This window comes from Ipomoea nil, unplaced genomic scaffold (assembly GCF_001879475.1).
Source record: "Ipomoea nil cultivar Tokyo-kokei standard unplaced genomic scaffold, Asagao_1.1 scaffold1421, whole genome shotgun sequence".
NCBI classification, from domain to species: Eukaryota; Viridiplantae; Streptophyta; class Magnoliopsida; order Solanales; family Convolvulaceae; genus Ipomoea; species Ipomoea nil.
This window is the reverse complement of record NW_017617849.1, coordinates 4,379,787-4,397,908: the sequence shown is the minus strand read 5'-3', so window position 1 is coordinate 4,397,908 and position 18,122 is coordinate 4,379,787. Positions and strand designations below refer to the sequence as shown.

The 18,122-nt window shown below is 32.8% G+C and overlaps 3 protein-coding genes across 6 annotated transcripts; 2 read left to right on the top strand and 1 right to left on the bottom strand.

The window, feature by feature from the left end:
- Positions 1–2,162: 2,162 nt before the first annotated feature.
- LOC109187289 lies at positions 2,163–3,005 on the top strand. The gene has a single exon (XM_019337461.1). The coding sequence runs from the start codon at positions 2,269–2,271 to the stop codon at positions 2,773–2,775; it is 507 nt and encodes a 168-aa protein (XP_019193006.1). The 5' UTR covers positions 2,163–2,268; the 3' UTR covers positions 2,776–3,005.
- Positions 3,006–6,461: 3,456 nt separating this feature from the next.
- Positions 6,462–9,636, top strand: LOC109187266 (mannan endo-1,4-beta-mannosidase 2-like). 4 transcript variants are annotated; one of them, XM_019337436.1, is made up of 6 exons: positions 6,462–6,823; positions 6,902–7,314; positions 7,628–7,825; positions 8,249–8,371; positions 8,572–8,783; positions 9,067–9,636. In XM_019337436.1, exons 1-6 carry the CDS (start codon positions 6,706–6,708, stop codon positions 9,467–9,469), a joined length of 1,467 nt encoding a protein of 488 aa, XP_019192981.1. In that variant the 5' UTR covers positions 6,462–6,705; the 3' UTR covers positions 9,470–9,636. The 4 variants fall into 4 exon arrangements, with proteins under 4 accessions (XP_019192981.1, XP_019192982.1, XP_019192983.1 ...); XM_019337437.1 differs by having other exon boundaries at positions 6,752–6,823; positions 6,898–7,314; XM_019337438.1 differs by having other exon boundaries at positions 6,756–6,823; positions 6,954–7,314.
- A 223-nt stretch (positions 9,637–9,859) lies between these two features.
- Positions 9,860–12,262, bottom strand: LOC109187333 (pentatricopeptide repeat-containing protein At1g11710, mitochondrial). Its single transcript, XM_019337520.1, has one exon. The coding sequence runs from the start codon at positions 11,944–11,946 to the stop codon at positions 9,973–9,975; it is 1,974 nt and encodes a 657-aa protein (XP_019193065.1). The 5' UTR covers positions 11,947–12,262; the 3' UTR covers positions 9,860–9,972.
- Between the last annotated feature and the right edge of the window lie 5,860 nt (positions 12,263–18,122).

Below are 18,122 nucleotides of genomic sequence, written 5' to 3'. Positions count from 1 at the left end.
ACTGAATTATTCTTGAGAAAATAGTATTAGATGATCAAGTTTATCGAAAAGACTATAGATGGCTAGAAACAAAAAGTAAGAGGACTAAAAGTAGCAGTACCACCAAAGTTAGAGGACCTCCGTTGATATTTACTCAATCAAAATTGTAATTTTATGATACAAGAATTGTACTTTACTCACTCAGTTACTTCTTTTGAGGTCGAATTATAAATTTTTAATGTATTTTTTAAAAAACTTGAATTTTGATTTTTTTTTTATCTAATCCGTCTCATTGGATTACACCAAATTAGGACATGGATGTGAATGTTACCTGGTTTTCTTCTACTTTTCTATTCTATACATTTGCCTTGAAATTTCATCGAAAGGGGAATCTTTAAGGACATGCAGATTCAAGGAAATTCACAGAACCCATCCTTCTCGTACATTTTCGTTCCCAATGTTAATGGACACAGTACACGTACTCACTACTCAGCTGAGAATAAATATGATGCCCTCCATTCACATAAATCATGCTAACATATTCTCTTCCTTCTATCTTTTTAGAGATTTTACACATTTGAAAACGTTTAATATACTTAATTAATCATTAATTTCTAATGATTGACTAATGATAAGCAAGGCAATTCCTTATGCTATATTTAATTAATATATGGGAATATACATTTCAAAAATTATTTTATAATAATCGAGTAATGACAAGCAAGACAATTACTTATGTTATATTTACACTCTGTTTGGGAGCTTATTTAGAAACTTATAACTTATTTTAAGCTACTAATAAGCTATAAACTCTGTTTGGTATGTTCCTAAAATAAGCTCATAGCTTAAAATACGAGCTTATTTTGAAATGCTACCTTATGTAGCGTTTCAAAATAAGCTCCTAGCTTCCTAACTTTTTTTTTTCTCCATATTTATCTTTATTATTTTAAAGAAATGACATAATTCACTCTTCCCAATTACAACTTTCTCTCTTCTTCTTTATCCGCAACTTTCATCGCAATTATTATTATTATTATTATTATTATTATTATTATTATTATTATTATTATTATTATTATTATTATTAGATTTGCAACAATATTGCTACTTCATTATGAGATGCTAGATCAAGATTATGTTAATAGTTTTATTTCAAAATGTTAATTTTTTTTAAAGACAAAATGTTAAATTTTAATTTGTAAACAAACTAATTTAAAATTTATGAAGATGTCTTTTTTAATTTTTTACATTTATCAGCTTATATCAAAAAGTTAATTTTACCAAACACTTTCAATCATAACAGCTAGCTTAACAGCTCTTCAGTTTTCGGCTCCGAGCTTATAGCTTTTCAGCTTTTAGCTCCTAGCTTATAGCTTTTCAGCTAGGTTTGCCAAACAGAGCATTAGAGTCTGTTTGGCATAACTTATTTAGGAGCTTGGTGCTTATTTTAAACTACTAATAAGTTATAAGTTTTGTTTGGTAATGTTCTCAAAATAAGCTCGTAGCTTTAAATTAGAGCTTATTTTGAAACACTATCTTAGGTAGCGTTTTAAAATAAACTAAAAGCTTCATAACTTGTTTTCTATCTTTGTCCTTGTTATTTTAAAGAAATGACATCTTTTGCCCTTACCAATTAAAACCGTTTTCTCTCCTCCTTTATCTGCAACTTTCATAGCAATTATTATTATTATTGAGATTCGTAACAATATTGCTACTTCATTATGAGATGCTAAATCATGGTCATGCTAATAGTTTTATTTCAAAATGTTATTTTTTTTTTTAAAGACAAAATGTTAAATTTTAATCTGTAAACAAATTAATTTAAATTTTATGAAGATGTCCCTTTTGTCTTTTTACATTTATTAGCTTATCAAAAAGTTAATTTTACCAAATACTTTCAATTATAAAAACTCTTCAATTTTCAGCTCATAACTTATAACTTTTCAGCTAGGTATGTCAAACATACCCTAACGATAAATTTAGTCATTTGGTTAACCATGCCTAGTTCTTGGCAATCATATTCAACACATGGTATATTTTAAGAAATTTAAAAATGAAAATAAAAACGACTACTCATTCATTGACAACGTGGCAACGTTAGCTAGTGCGTGGGGCCCAAAGTTGTCCTCAATAACTCCGCACTGTTTACCAATTACTCCGTACCAATTAAAGACAAAATGTTAAATTTTCCATCCATCTTTCTGTTCAAAGTTCAAACCCCAAACCCAAAAATCAATTCATCACAAAACCCACCATCTCTGTATCCTGCTGTAGACCAAACAAAGATCCATGGCGGAAACCAATGAAGAACCTCAAACTCCACCTCCACCCTATAATTCTTCCATGATTCTTCTAAGAGTGATGAGCAAGAGAAGGACATGGGCTTTCCTCTTTATCTTCGTCTACACCCTTCTCCTTTCCATTTCCTGGAACTTTCTCAAATCCGTCCTCTCCTGGTACGAATCCACCTCCTCCGCCACATCTTCCGGCTGGCCGGCCCTTTACGCCTCCGTTCTCTTAGGGGTAGCGTTCGGCCTTCTCTCCATGGTCGCCGCGCTCGCCGTCGCCGTTCCGGCCACCCTCGTCACTTGGATCACAGTATTGGTCTTGCTCACTTTCTGCGGGAAGCCCCGGAGAGCTCTGGTTATGGAGGCCAAGAAGCTCACTGCTGAAATCTCTGGATTCGTGTTTAAGGTCTTGATTAAGGAGGGCAACGTCGTCGCCGCCCTCTGCGCCGTTCTCGGCTACTTCGCTCTTCTCCGGCGGAACAGGGACGACGGCGCCACTGATTATTGACTCTCACCAATCCAATTCGGCGGCTCAATGTGAAAATTCCCTAAGTTTATGGGGCTGGTTAGAAATTTTGTCAATTTTACCCCCATGGATATGTAATTACTAAAAACTTGAATTTTCCTAGAATATTTTGTTTAGTGTTTTTTTCCCCAATTTTGGATAACAGTAACTAATTTTGTATGTACGATATCTGATTTTAATATATGATGCTGCTTAAATTGTTTCTTAGGTTATATATTTTTTTCTGTTTATTTATCTAAGTTGCTAAAATTGAATACGGTGAAAAGTGAAAACATTCGCGGACAATGTCTCTTTCCGGAAGTTGCAGGATAACTAATTTTGGTAGTGACATAATAATACTTTAACTCCAAGCATCAATAAATAATAATATTTATTATATTTTTATTCCAGAGATTCCCAATTTTTATTTATCATTTTGAAATTACTTTGTAGTTTATACTACTCATCAAATTAAAAAATATTTGTAATTAGATGTTCAACAAACGCATTAACTTATAAGTTTTATCATATATTATGTAACTTGTTTTATTTAATCAACTGCGTGTGTATACTATGCTGTTGGAACGGTCAAACACAATATTGAGTGGTCATAATAATTACATAAAATTGAAAAAAAAAATGAATTCAAACAATATGATTTGGTTGACAAAAATTAAAAGAAATTAGAGTAGGGCAATTTGGGTATGATTAGGGAAGGGTGCAATTGTTATATCTTGAATCAATGCATCTAATAAATACGGTGTATCATTTTTGATGTACTATATGTTCATTTTGATCTATAATATAAAATGAATTGTAGTACCTTAAAAATGAAAATAATTTAAAATATAATAAATTTATAATAATATATTAAAGATGTGGTATTGGATATAAATATTATTGGGTGTGAGATGAGAATATGAGATGAAGTAGATGGATTGAGAAGCAAGTATAGTATCCAGAAAGCAAATTAAAAGGCCCGTAATGTGTACTGGCGAAGCGTTATTGGGTCAAAATCTTGATGAAATCTATCATACTTCATATAATGGATTTGGGTCAAAACCACAGGCTTTCCAACATTCTCTGCATCTATGAAATTCAAAAGAAGAAAGAATTGGGGATATCATATATATATATATATATATATATATATATATATATATATATATATATATATATATATATATATATATGTGGGGAAACTTGTAACTACTATATGAATGTGTGCACTTCATTGTGAATCAAACTTGAAAAATTGTTATTATCAAGTTAACAGTTTGACTAAATTGACTATGATCAATTTATAATTTGATTGATGCTACCGCTAACCATGGTTGATTCAATATAATAATTTGTATCTCATACATCACGAGTTGAAATGTCATTTAGAATAGTCGTTATGTACCGATAAGTATTAGGCATTTCAATCATTTAAAAATTAATTTAAATTCAGTTTGAATTGTGACGTATAATTTGACTTCGTCTCCTAGTTGCATTAGTAGTTTGTTTACTAATTTTTCAAATTGTTGAATTAGAAAAACATATTTTTAATTTCTTTAATTTCCTTAAACTGCTGAATTAGGAAGAAAAAGATATATTTAATTTCTTACCTTTTAAATCTACCTAATAATAATAGAATTTGTTGGTTCACAACAAAATAATTGTTGTTAATAATGGCATGTAATAATAGAATATATGGGGTCCATTCTATTTCCGATAATGGAAAATTATTGTTTTAGTCATCCAATTATTTTATAATTGTCAATTTAGCTACTAATTTTTAATTTGATCAAATTGACCCTTTAATTCTTTAAAGTTTCATCAATTAAATTCCCTAGCTATTATTCTACCAGTTAATTATTAGTTACCAAAACAGTTGCTAGGAGATTTAATTGACGAAATTCAAAACAATTGGAATATCAATTCAATCAAATTAAAAATTAAAGACTAAATTATTAATTGCAAAATAATTGTGGGACTAAAACAATGATTTTTTCCCTTCCAATAATTAACACACATCCAAAGTGTTAAGCTACATACACATCCAAAGGTATTAATTAAGGTACGTACTTTTTTTGTGAATCATATAATTAATGTAGTCTACACGTTTATATTATACTTCATCGAGCATTCAAAAAAAATATTATACTTCATCGTATTCGAATTAATTTAGAAAATTTTTAAGTTGATATAACTAAAAGAAAATTAAAATTAAAATATTTATGAATATAATGTTTTTTCTATTCAAACTATTTTATCTAATTGATTATGTTTTATATTTTGTCATAAATATTTTTATAACAATTCAAAGTGTTTTAAAATTTCACCATAATTTTGACTCTGTCCCTAACGTAACTATCATATAGTCTATCATATCATAAACATTGTATTATAATTTATAATATATTTTGTATTTGAACCATATTATAGTTGTTTAATATTTTGTCATTAACATTTCTAAAGTTATTTAAACTACACCTACACTCACATAATTTTTTGAATTTGCTCCTGAAGAGAATCGTGCTCTACCCATTTCACCACCGTTTTTAGGGCAAGTTTGTCTGTTTTTGTTTTGCTGTACTGTAGTCTTTATTTTGCAGATATATAGTTAGGTAAAACGAAGATTGAGAAAGAAGGGAAGGAAGAATCTGCAACAATAATTATATTCCATTACTGGAAGCTGGAATATTGAGTACGTACATATATATATATATATATATATATATATATATATATATATATATATATATATATATATACACGATGAATGCATTAAATCTGGAAAGACATTAATCATTGTTTCTTTTGGACTACATTGTAATCATGTGGCTTGTTGAAAAATTAGCAAAAGCAACAAAATGGCATGTGAATGGTTACTATGCAGTTTTGTTTTGAGCTGAGGATTCTAATTATTTTAATTGAAAAAATGAGTTTTGAATATTTATACTTCAAATGAATAATATGTGAATAAAAAATTAATTTTAAATTAAATTATACACATGAAGCTTGGGAAATTGAATTTCAGAAGACTAGAAATAGTCTTTCTCCTACTACTACTACGGAGTATTTTTTTTGGAAGGGTTTCTGAATAATGCATCTCAGATTTTTATTTTTTTTATTTATTTAAAAAAAAAAAAAAAAAACCATTGTGTCGGCTATTGAGTTGTACAATGTCGACTGTACTGATAAGTGTCGGTAAACCACACAAAATTAAACTCTGGTGCTTTATGGAATTATGGGTAACTGCTGCACTGTATACCTAGGACAAGATTGTGCTTTTTTTGTTTTTCTTTTTTTGTTTTTGTTTTTGAGTTCTATGCATATAATTTCAAGGATGGCCATGAAACCCGCAAGATTGATTGATTGATGTTAACTTGATGCTTCTTCACATAATAATAATAATAATAATAATAATAATAATAATAGTCAGATTATTAATAATGGAATATCAAATGGCTACCAGGTATGGTAAAAATAAGTTGTGATTATGTCTCATACCAAATAATAAAAATTATTATTTATTATGCAATAATAATTACAGAGTGACTCACAATTTATCTTATCCAATAGTTATTATGCAGATTCTTTAGGAGCATAAGATTGGACTAACCTAAGTTATGATACCTAATATATAAAAAAAATTTATTAGGGTCAAAAATGAAATCTACCACACCACAAAAATCTAACCTTCTACATTTGTAAGATTTCACCTGATTATGACAGTTTCTTTTTTAATGGGGAACATTTAGCTGAGCTTTCTTGCTTTCTGTGAATCTTTTTCCCATCTGGTCTCTCCTGCTTTCGTTTTCGCCCATCTCTTTGTGTTATACCATCACAGGGATTCACAGGAAGCTACCAAAAACAAAAAAAAAAAAACACCCACCCATCCTCCTCTCCCTTCACCAAAGTTCACAAACGCCATTATGCTGTTTGATGTGGGCATCTAGTTTTTGGAGCCTCATTGATGATTCTTGGACCACTTTGAAGTTATTGCAGAGGTGGGATCTGATTATCCTGAATCCTAAATATTGGGAACCCAGAAAGATCCCAGGTACAAAAAGGCTCCATCTTGGTGTTCTACATTCATTAATTTCTTTGGGTTGAAGCATTTGTTACCATTTTATTACAGGCACTGTTCGTCTTTCTCATCGTGGTCACTTGATGGTGAAATCTCCTATTAGCAGAATGGGAAAACGAAATGGCCTGTTTTACCCCACCATTGGGTTTGCATCTTTGGTGACATTTATTTACCTGTGTTTTGGGGACCTATGGGTAGATGTCCAGAAAGAAACAAAATTAAATTTTGTGGAGAGGAATGGGACTCAGTTTTTTGTGGATGGTCAAGCCTTCTATGTGAATGGGTGGAACTCTTATTGGTTGATGGACCATGCTGTGGATGGGAGCAGAAGACCAAGAATTAGAGCCATGCTGCAAGCTGGGGCTAAGATGGGTCTCACTGTATGTAGAACTTGGGCCTTCAATGATGGTGCACATAATGCATTACAGCTTTCCCCTGGGAGATTTGATGAAAGAGTGTTTATAGTAAGAGCTTTTGCTTTTCAATAGTCATGATATCCTATTATATCTATTTCACTTTTAGTAGTTATGATTACTATTTTTGATTTAAAGATTATTTAATGTTTTTATCTGTCCATTGAATTGCTTCTTGGAGTTCTTAGCCAGTTTGCAGCTCTAGCTTATGGGTACTTTCAAGTATTCTGTCTCCAAAGCTTTTGGCTATGGCTTCCAAAACTTTTCTGATTAGTCAATTTTACCTTGTCATATACAAGTATCTTCCATTATTTTTCTCCCTCTCTGGTTCAAGTTTCACGTACTGCTAAATGCTGTATGACAGGCCTTAGATCATGTACTTGCTGAAGCCCGACAATCTGGAATTAGGCTGATACTTTGCTTGGTTAATAACTTGCAAGCGTATGGTGGGAAGACTCAATATGTGAAGTGGGCATGGGAAGAGGGTGTTGGTTTAAGCTCTTCTAATGATTCATTCTTCTATGATCCCACCATCCGCTATTATTTCAAAAACTATGTTAAGGTAATCCTTTTGCGCAATTGCCTCAATTGTTCTTAAGTATACCAATCCTACCTTCCTAAATTGTATGTTAGGCAGCATTTAATGAGGTTTACATAAAATCCATTAAACCCCTGTAGATTAAAAGGTGTTTAATCTATATCATGAACTTTTACTTTGTAGTTACTTCATATTGTTTTTGTTTTACTGGTTACTAATGACCTTTCACCTTGATTAAATTGGTTTTATTGCTTAGGCTGCCTATTGGTGTGCATAAAATCTTGTTTTTATGGCATTGTTTTTTCCCATTTTGATGCCATCCATTGCGTTGTGTGTGCTGGATGTGCATAACCATAGATTTTTATCCTTATATCTCCCTTATAGTTTAGACTAGAAACTCATTAGCTTAAGGTGCTTTAATTCTTTTTTTCCCTTATTCTTTTGCAGACGGTACTAACAAGGAAGAACACAATCACTGGTGTCGAGTACAGGGATGATCCTACTATCTTTGCATGGGAATTGATTAATGAACCTCGGTGCCAAACAGATCCTTCAGGCGACACCCTCCAAGTAAGTTTTGAACTATTTATCCACATTGCAATGCTAAATTGCTCCAACTTTTCTATTCTGAGTTGGAACTTGGAAAAAAGAAACGAAGTGCAACTCCATGTAGACTTAAGAATGTTTCAGGCTGTATTTTTTTGTCTGTGCAATCTGAGCAGATAACTATTCGCCCAGATATGAATTAATTGTATTCCGTAGAATTGCAGGATTGGATTGAAGAAATGTCAACTTTTGTAAAGTTGATTGACAGGAATCATCTGGTTACTATTGGCCTTGAAGGATTTTATGGTCCAAAAAGTCCCACAAAGATGAAAGTCAATCCAGAGTTTTGGGCTGCTGGTCTTGGAACAGATTTCATTCGCAATACTAAGCTCTCAACTGTGGATTTTGCCTCTGTCCATGTATACCCTGACCATTGGTGAGCCTTTCTTTGACTTTCACTTCATAAATTTCTTTTGTTAGAAAGTTGCGAATTTTAAAAGATTCAGACCCCTTCAATATATTGTTGACTTGGTTCTCTATGTAAGTGAAATGAATGTGAGAAACCGAGAAAAATGTTACTCCATATGGTTGTTAACAAAAAGAGATTGAAAGTGACGTAGTAGATAGTTTCTTGTTTTCCCATGGCTATTTAGTTGAACTTGTATTGCCACTTTCTCATTTCCTGTTGTGTTGATAAAGAATGTTGGCTCTGATGCCAGGTTTCATAATCAAAGTTTTGAGGACAAATTGGCATTTGTGACCAAATGGACACTTTCTCACATTGAAGATGGGGAAAAGGAACTGAAGAAACCTGTCATGTTCACCGAATTCGGATTGTCAACTGAGAACAGGGATTTTGAACCATCCCAACGGGACCAATTCTTCAAGGTTATCCTCGACATCATGTACAAGTCTGCAAGACGAAACAAGGCTGGCGCGGGATCCTTTTTCTGGCAGTTCCTCGTCGAAGGCATGGAAGAGTATAACGATGAATTCGGGATTGTTCCTTGGGAGAGGTCTTCCACATATCAGCTGATTGCAGAACACTCATGTAGGCTTGCAAGAGTTCATGGTGCACTGTCTTCACAGGACCACTTGATAAATTTGTGTTCCCATAGGTGATGATCATCTTAAATGTTTCATTTAGGTGAAATTTTCTGCCATGGTGCAATATATCTGGCCATATTCTTTTGTTTGAAATCTTTACCGGTGGAAAAGCAGGCTGTAATTACTTTATAGTTATACCATGTATGCAGTCTTCATCAAATGAATGAGTCCAGGTTGATTCTTTTATGGCAAGCAAAAAGTTTTAGATTCTCATCACAAGAAACTTAATGTTGAGCATATAACCATTAATGTGCAATCCAACTATCAGCTTAAGCTTTTAGTTGAGATGAAGCACATGCTTCAATTTGATATTAGAGCCAGAGTCATGGGTTCAAATCTCTACGTCACCCTCTACGTCACCCGATAGCAGCAAACACAAAAAGAACATCTTAATGCAAGACCATCAAGAGAAACTATGAAATTATCAAATTTATGCACAATTGGCAAGTACATATACAAAGCTTAGAAGCCACTCTCTTAATCTCTGGAATTCATTGTAACTCTTGTTTTCCCTACAACTAAAGTTCAAACAAACCCGAACCATTGGCTTCAACAAGTGGACTAATGACAGCTTTGTAAGTGTCGCTATCTGGAATTGTTCCTTGCAGCACCATGTAGTCGTGCAGCTGTAAAACTTCGTCAGCATTGCTTATCTTGCTCGCGCTTGTGAGTAGTGTTGTGTATGTGACAGCATCGGGACTTATACCCCGTGTGATCATTACACTTATCAGTTCTTTGGCGTGCTGAATCAATCCATATCTACACATCATATTGATCAGAATATTGTAAGTAACCGTGTTGATAGATAAACCTCCTTTTCTCATACTGCAGAACAAATGCAGCGCCTTTTCAATTTCACCGTTTATACAATACCCATTCAGCAATGTATTAAAGGTTATGACATCATATACAGAAGTCCCTTTCAGTGCATCGACCAAACCTTTAGCTGCATCCACAGAGGCGGCTTTGCATAATCCATCGACTATAGTGTTATAAATCACTAAGTTGGGATTCTTCTTCGTGTTTATCATGTCATCATAAACCTCAACAGCACTTTCGACGTTGCCTACCTGGCAGAATCCATTGATCATCGTACCATAAGTGACCAGGTCTGGAATTAACCCCCGAACAAACATACTGCAGAATATTTGTTGTGCCCCATGCGTGTTTTCACTTCTACACAGATAATCAATAAGAATGTTGTGAGAACAAGCATCTTCTGCAAGGTTGTTTTCCACAATCTGTTTATAATACTTGAGAATTTCTCTCATTTGACCATTTTTACAGAGCCCTTTGGCAAGAATCGAGTAGGTGAAGTTGTCAGGAAGAATATTTCTCTTGATCATGTCAGACAATAAACCGGAAGCCCCATTCACATCTCCTTCCATGTATAGCTGGTGAATTAATGTATTATATATTACTGAATTTGGCAATAAACCCATACTAATCATATTATGACACATCATAAATGCCTCCTCCAATTTACCATTTTTTGAGTACCCATCAACTAAGGTTGCATAGGTCCTTACATTTGGCTCAAAACCCATCTCAATCATTTCAGCAAGAAATTTTTCTGCAATCCTTAAACTTCCCAACTTGCAACACCCATTGATGAGAGAATTATAGGTAATTGAATTAGGGAATACCCAGCCTCCTGACATAATTCCGATGTTTCTAACAAGCTTGAATGCTAAATCAAGTTCACCGATTCTACAAGCTCCATCTATAAGCATATTGAAGCAGACAACATTTGGCACTATTCCACTCTTCACCATCCGGTAAAACACAGAAATTGCCTCAAACAATTTACATTCTTTACAAAGGGCATAAATAACAATATTATAAGTATACACATTCTCCATATAGCCACAAGAAACCATTTCCCTATACACCAGCCAAAAGCGACCAACCTCATCTAACTTTAACAGATGATTCAAAAAATTATTCAGTGCATGAACCGAAACCATATGACCCTCCATTCTCAACTTCTTTATAACCTCATAACCACCATCTGTCAGCCTAATTTGAGTACAAGCCCTAACCAATGTGTCAAATACAGCATTACTCCGGCAACCTACATCATAACTATCAATAAGCCCTCCCAAAAACTCCAAAGGTGAAATCCCCTTCCTTATCATCAACTCTTTCATCAACCACAAAGCATCATCAAAATGCCTACAGCACACCATCACATGAATCACAACACAACAACTTTCAAGCGAATTCAAGACACTTTTTGCTCCACCAATCCTCTTGTAGAACTCCAACATTACTTGGGGAGAGCTCCGGAACTCGTTGAAAACCCGAGAAAGCACGGACCCTGTGAGCCCAGAGCATATTTGGTCCATAAATTTCCATTTATTTTCCCTCAAATTCACACAGATTGATCGAAACAGAACATCCTCTGTATTTGGGTGTGCGAATTGCTTACCCAAATGAAGAGCTCTAACAAAAAGGTGCCTCCTTTTTGGCGAGAACAAGCCTGCAACCATAGACTTAAATTCACCCGAATCATAAAAAAGACTGATTTTGCATACTCACTGAAAGTATCGTTTTAGGTCATCATATAACAACGAAAAAATCAATACACATTCAAAACTATCTGTTCTCAGAACCCTTTCTTTCAAAGATATAAAAATCCAAGCAAATCAACAAATACCCATGGAAATATAAGCAGCATAATTCAGAACTTGAATTAATACATTGAGAAAGCAGTAACATTGTACTACAATATGGTTTCCCAGAACTCGCCCACAACCCTCAGTGCCAACAACCTGCAACTCAAGACCACTGTTCGGCTTTAACCCCCTTTATAATGTCCCTCCATAAACCCTAAAACCCTTCTATGTGGCCTATTGGAGCACATAAAATTTGTAAGAGTTAAATTTAGGTTTCGTTTGAAAAGCAAGGAAAATGACTCTTGGAAAATGTCTTCTAGAAAATAAGTTATTTTTTAAAAATATTTTCCTTTCTCGTATTTAGTTGCATTTTAAAAAACTGTGTATTTAATTTATTTTTTGAAAAAATGAGTAGAATTGTATGTTTGAACATTTTGGCGGAAAAGACTTCCCCCAAATTTTGGCGGAAGTCATTTTCCACAATCAACAGAAAATGTTTTCCGTTGATTGAATTTTCCTGTGCATACAAACACTGAAAACTCATAAAATATTTTTCAGAAGTCATTTTTCGGGTTTCCAAACGGACCCTTACGTACTTTATACTGTTATATCCATTAACCATCATAAATTATTTAATTATCTCTAATAAAAGGTCAAAGGAAAAAAAAACAATTAATTTTTGACCTACTCTGAGTTGCATAAATGTTACATATATTTTTGGTATTATTATTTATGAACATTTTCTAACAAATTATGGACTACGTCCAAATGTCATGCCAAACGTATCTGTATGTGCCCTTAGAGCATCCACATTAGTTGGGAAGAATACGGGGATAATGTAAGAGTGATTAGGAGAGAGAATGTGGGGAAAGGAGGAAAAAAATAAAAAAACCAAAATAAAAAAACAAACAAAAAAAAAATTAAAAAAACGAACTGTCAGGCGCGCCTGACGCGCCCATGTGGGCGGGCTGCTGTGCGCGAAACGCGCACAGCAGCCACTTTTTCTTTTCTTTTTTTTTTTTTCTTCTTTTTCTGCCATTCTCCCCATATTTGCAGGATGATTATTTCTACAAATAACTCAACTCCACATTGGTTATTATCCCCATTGAGAAGAATTAATTCTGAAATCTCCCCATAATATGCACAAGTGTGGATGCTCTTACATCAGAAAAAAAAAATAAATAAATAACCATGTTATCAACATAGAGCATCCACATTAGTTGGGGAGATTTGAGAGATAATGTAAGAGTGATTAGGAAAGAGAAGGTGGGAGGGGAGAGAAAAAAAAAATAACAAAACAAAAATTGAAAAAAAATAATAATAAAAACCTGTCGCGTCAGGCGCGCTGTCAGCGCGCCTGACGCGCTACACGGGCGCGTGCATTGCACGCACCCGTGTAGACAATGGCTGTGCGCAAACGCGCACAACCAGTATTCTTTCTTTTTTTTTTCTTTTTTCTTTTTTTCTGACATTATGCTTGAATTTGCAGAATAATTATTTTCACAAATAACCCCACCCCACATTTGTTATTATCCTCACCCAAGATAATTCATCTGACATTATCTCCATAATATCCATTGATGTGGATGCTCTAATTTTTGACACATAAACTACTTGAGTGCCAACAAAGTTAAAATTTTATATCTCCATTTTTAAAAATTTATTTATAAGATTCGAAGTATGCCTTATACGACAATTAACAAAGTAAAATCTCATAATTTATTTTGGGATTGTTATGCCTGGGGCATCAATGGCAATGAATAGATGAAAGGTGTGGTGTGGAACGGAATGTCATGTAAATAATTGTGAGTATGGATGTGTGAATTCTCTTTTTATTAGAGATTGGGATTATGAAACAAGTCATACAATTACAACAATAGCTAATCATTAGCTATAGGAAATAGCATAGAAACTAAACCAATCATAATAATAGAAAAGAGGAAATTTGAATTTTGGTCATATGGCTATAGGGGTCTTGTTAATTTCAGTCCATGACTTTTAAAAGTGTCAATTTAGTACTTTAACTATGTAATTTTTGTCCATTTTGATCACTCCGGTCAAATTGCCGGCCAAATTTCGTCGAAAAATTCTAATTATTAAAATAATAAAGGTATTCTGGTCATTTCACGTCTCTTTTCTTCTTCCCAGGCGAGTCCATCCCTTCCTCTCCCGTTTCTAGCGAATGCAATGAATTAAGATGATGCGGAAAGGAGGCTTGATGATATTAAAGATAGGGTTTACAAGGAGAAAGAACGCCGGAAATGTCCGCCTAGCTGCCCGGCCGCAGAGGAGGCCGATTCCGGCCTAATCGTTCGCGGCCGGGCGGCGCTTAAGCGCGATTTTTGTAACACTGATAATAATTTTAAAAGGCTCAATTTTCCTTTCACCATAATAATAATAATAATAATAATAATAATAATAATAATAATAATAATAATAATAATAATAATAATATTATTATTATTATTATTATTATTATTATTATTATTATTATTAGTGTTGTTGTTGTTGTTATTATTGGTGGTGGTGTTGTTGTTGTTGTGGCCCTGACGTATGTATTTGACCTCAAATAGGAATTACTCCATACAAAATAAATAGAGTTGGTCATCCAATTAACTTAGGTCATATTTTTTGGTTCAACACTTCAACTTATGGTTATTACAGCAGTCCACAAAATCCACTAGTTTTATGTACCTACTCAAATTTTTAAAATACTATATATATATATATATATATATATATATATATATATATATATATATATATATATATATATATATATACACACACAAATCAAGGGGCCTGGATGATGGAAATATATATATATATATATATATATATATATATATATATATATATATACACAAATCAAGGGGCCTGGATGATGGAAATGTCCAAACTCATCAAATGTATGATAGAATTCATCAAGCCATACTTAACTTGATGGAATTATGTCCACCTTTAGTTTCTCGACTATTGTATATCTCTCATGGTAGATGATTATCTCTTTTTTTTTTTTTTTTTTTTTTTTTTCTTCTTCGTTTAGTGCCCGCATGGCTATCAAATTCGTACAACATTAGGTCACTTTTATTAATTTTCTAACCAACTTTAGTCGAAAACTTCATCATAATAGTCATGTGAGTTATTTAAAAAAAAAAAAAACATTTTTGTTATTTGAATTTGAATAGCATGTAAACCGGTCATGTAGTTAAATAGTAGTCTTAAAGTTAGTGTTGATGAAAATTATATATTATTCCAAAAGGCTGAACCCCAACTCTAAGGGCCCCCCACACCTCGGTCCGACAGAGCATTTGGGAGAATGTAAATCATGGTGACTCAACTGAACATGAACCATAGAGGCTAGACCGGTGTTCACTGCGTGATGAAAATCATACATGATTAACCAGGAAAGCGGATTAGAAAGACATAATGTGATAATATTTTAATAATCATGTACTAAATATAAAAAATTAATACTTAGTGGTCAAATTTAAAAAAGGTACAATAATCGGAAAATCAAAAGCTAACAAATTATACTTGATATATTTAAGGGAGAATGACACTTTTTCCTCTTGAGTTATATACTTATAGCATTTTTCTCCCCTTAATTATTCAAGTGGCTGTTTAAATGGACATATTTACCCTATAAATAAATATTTCATTTATTTTTCATCTCCAAGAAATTATGATCATAATTTGGTTCAAACCAAACAAACACTATAGCAACCAAACCGAAATATTTCAATTACAATTTAGAATCGAAACTCGATATTTAGAGTTTATCAAAATCGCGAACTGGAACAGACAGTTCATGTTCCGAACTGAAAAAAAATAAAATACATTTATTGTTGAAGTTAGACTATTTTAAAATAAAAAATAAAATTTTAAAATAAAGACGGTTCAAAATCGCGAACCGGATCCGAAACCGCCGATTCACAGTTTAGGATCCAATTTTTTTGATTCATAATTTTAATAAATTGAAATTCAAATATTGGGTTCTCGATCTGAATCATAATCGGAAACTTTTAATTCGATTGCTATAGTGTCTGGTTCAGTTCGAACCGAACCGTGGTAATCCCTACGTATACGCAATAATTTGTTGGAGAAGTAAAATAAATAAAATGTTTACTTTAAGGGTAGAAATGTCAATTTAATATATTAGGGGGAAAAATTACCACTTTTAGAATAATTGAGGGTGCTAATGTGCTTACCTAAATAATTGAGGGGGAAAAAGTACTAAAAGTATATAACTCAGGGGGGAAATGTACCATTTTCCTTATATTTAATATTGAATTTCAAACCGGTGCTGAAAATTAAGCCTGCAGTTTTGTCTGAAGAAATATCAAAGAATTTAATTTGGAAAGCCCCACAACTTAGTTTTTTCCACCATGCAGACGACAATTTTGGCAATAATATTGGACTTTTTCAAATGAATTGAATGCACAAATATTAAATTCTGTATAGCTGACAGCCTGACAGATTTGTATATGCATATGTTATGTAGAATGTACTAAGAATTGAAAGAGTTTGACGAATTCTTGGATTGACCATCTAGGCGTTCAATTAAGATTTTTCGTTGAAGCCAATGCGAGGTTAACTTAATTGTTCAGTAAATAATATTTTATTTAATAGAAGAGATAAATGTTCGAATTTTGGTAATGATATGATAAAGATTATGTTTAAAATGGATAAATCTCTTATCTTCGTAATTTACATCTTTCAAAATGTTCTATCAAGTTAAGTTGGGGATTCAATATTTTAAACAATATTTTGAAGTTTTAATAATTTGAAATTAATTATTTTAGTCTTTTGTGGTAAAAAAAATTGTAAAACACATTCTTAAATTTGTGATACTATGGTTATTTTGGTCATTCAATAAATCAAAATATAATACATTAAAAAATTACTTATATATATATATATATATATATATATATATATATATATATATATATTTGATTTGATTTGATATAATATAACAGAAATGAAACAACCTGAGCTATATAAATCACAATCATACCACATGCACACAATTCATGGTCAAAATTAGAAAAATTACTTTGACAAAAAAGGAAGGGATACACAATGGTTCCACATTAATATTCATTTGCCTGATTTCCTTACTAATCTTGGTCAAACTAAAGGTAGAAGCACAACGATTTTAGAGGATCTCCGGATGAGTTGGTGGAATTCTTTTAACTAATGCAGGAAGAGCCATATTCAGAAGAGTAAGATAGTACCCGCTTGGAGCAAGGACAGAAGCAAAAAAAGAAAAAAAAAAAAAAAAAAAAAGAAGCTCATTTGCATAGGAGTTGGTTTTTCTCAATTTGTCATATCCATGGGAGAGGAATGCGTGTTTGGACTGGCTTATGACGCACTACAAAGACTTTTGATTCCGAATTTTTTTCTTAGCGGTTCTTAAAAGTTGACATTGTTGGCATTTTAGACCTCAATTCATGTAATTTTCATTTGCTCTTGCTTTTTATGTTGTATATACATGCGTTTTAATAGGTTAGATACTCAATAATAGATAAAATGAAAGAAATATGAATAGCCATAACTAGTTGTTTTATCTTCGAAAGACGTGATCAATAGATAAAGTATAATTATTAAAAAATCACGATTTTAATTTTTTATCACCACCTTTTTAATCAAACCTATTACATGACTCTTAACCAAAAAGATTATTTCTTCCAGAAAAAAAAAAAGAGTAAGAAAAGTATTTATAGAGGACACATGTATTGAAAACTGGGGAGTGAAGCAGAGGGATCCACATCTACATCTACCTCGCGGACAATTCATTATGGCCGCTTAGCAGTCATACACCTCCATTGTTATAGCAGTCATCCACTTCCACACAGTCGTCAACGATACATTTTATATGATTCTCCTCTCCTGTGTCGCTATTCGCTAACAACCCTCTCTGACTCCAACAAGGCGTTTTTGTCATACAAACTGCGTTCTGTAGCCTCTGTTGACTGCTTTGCCGTCATCGATGTTATCTATAATTCATGTGATTTTTATATGGAGTAGCATTTTTTATAAGCGCG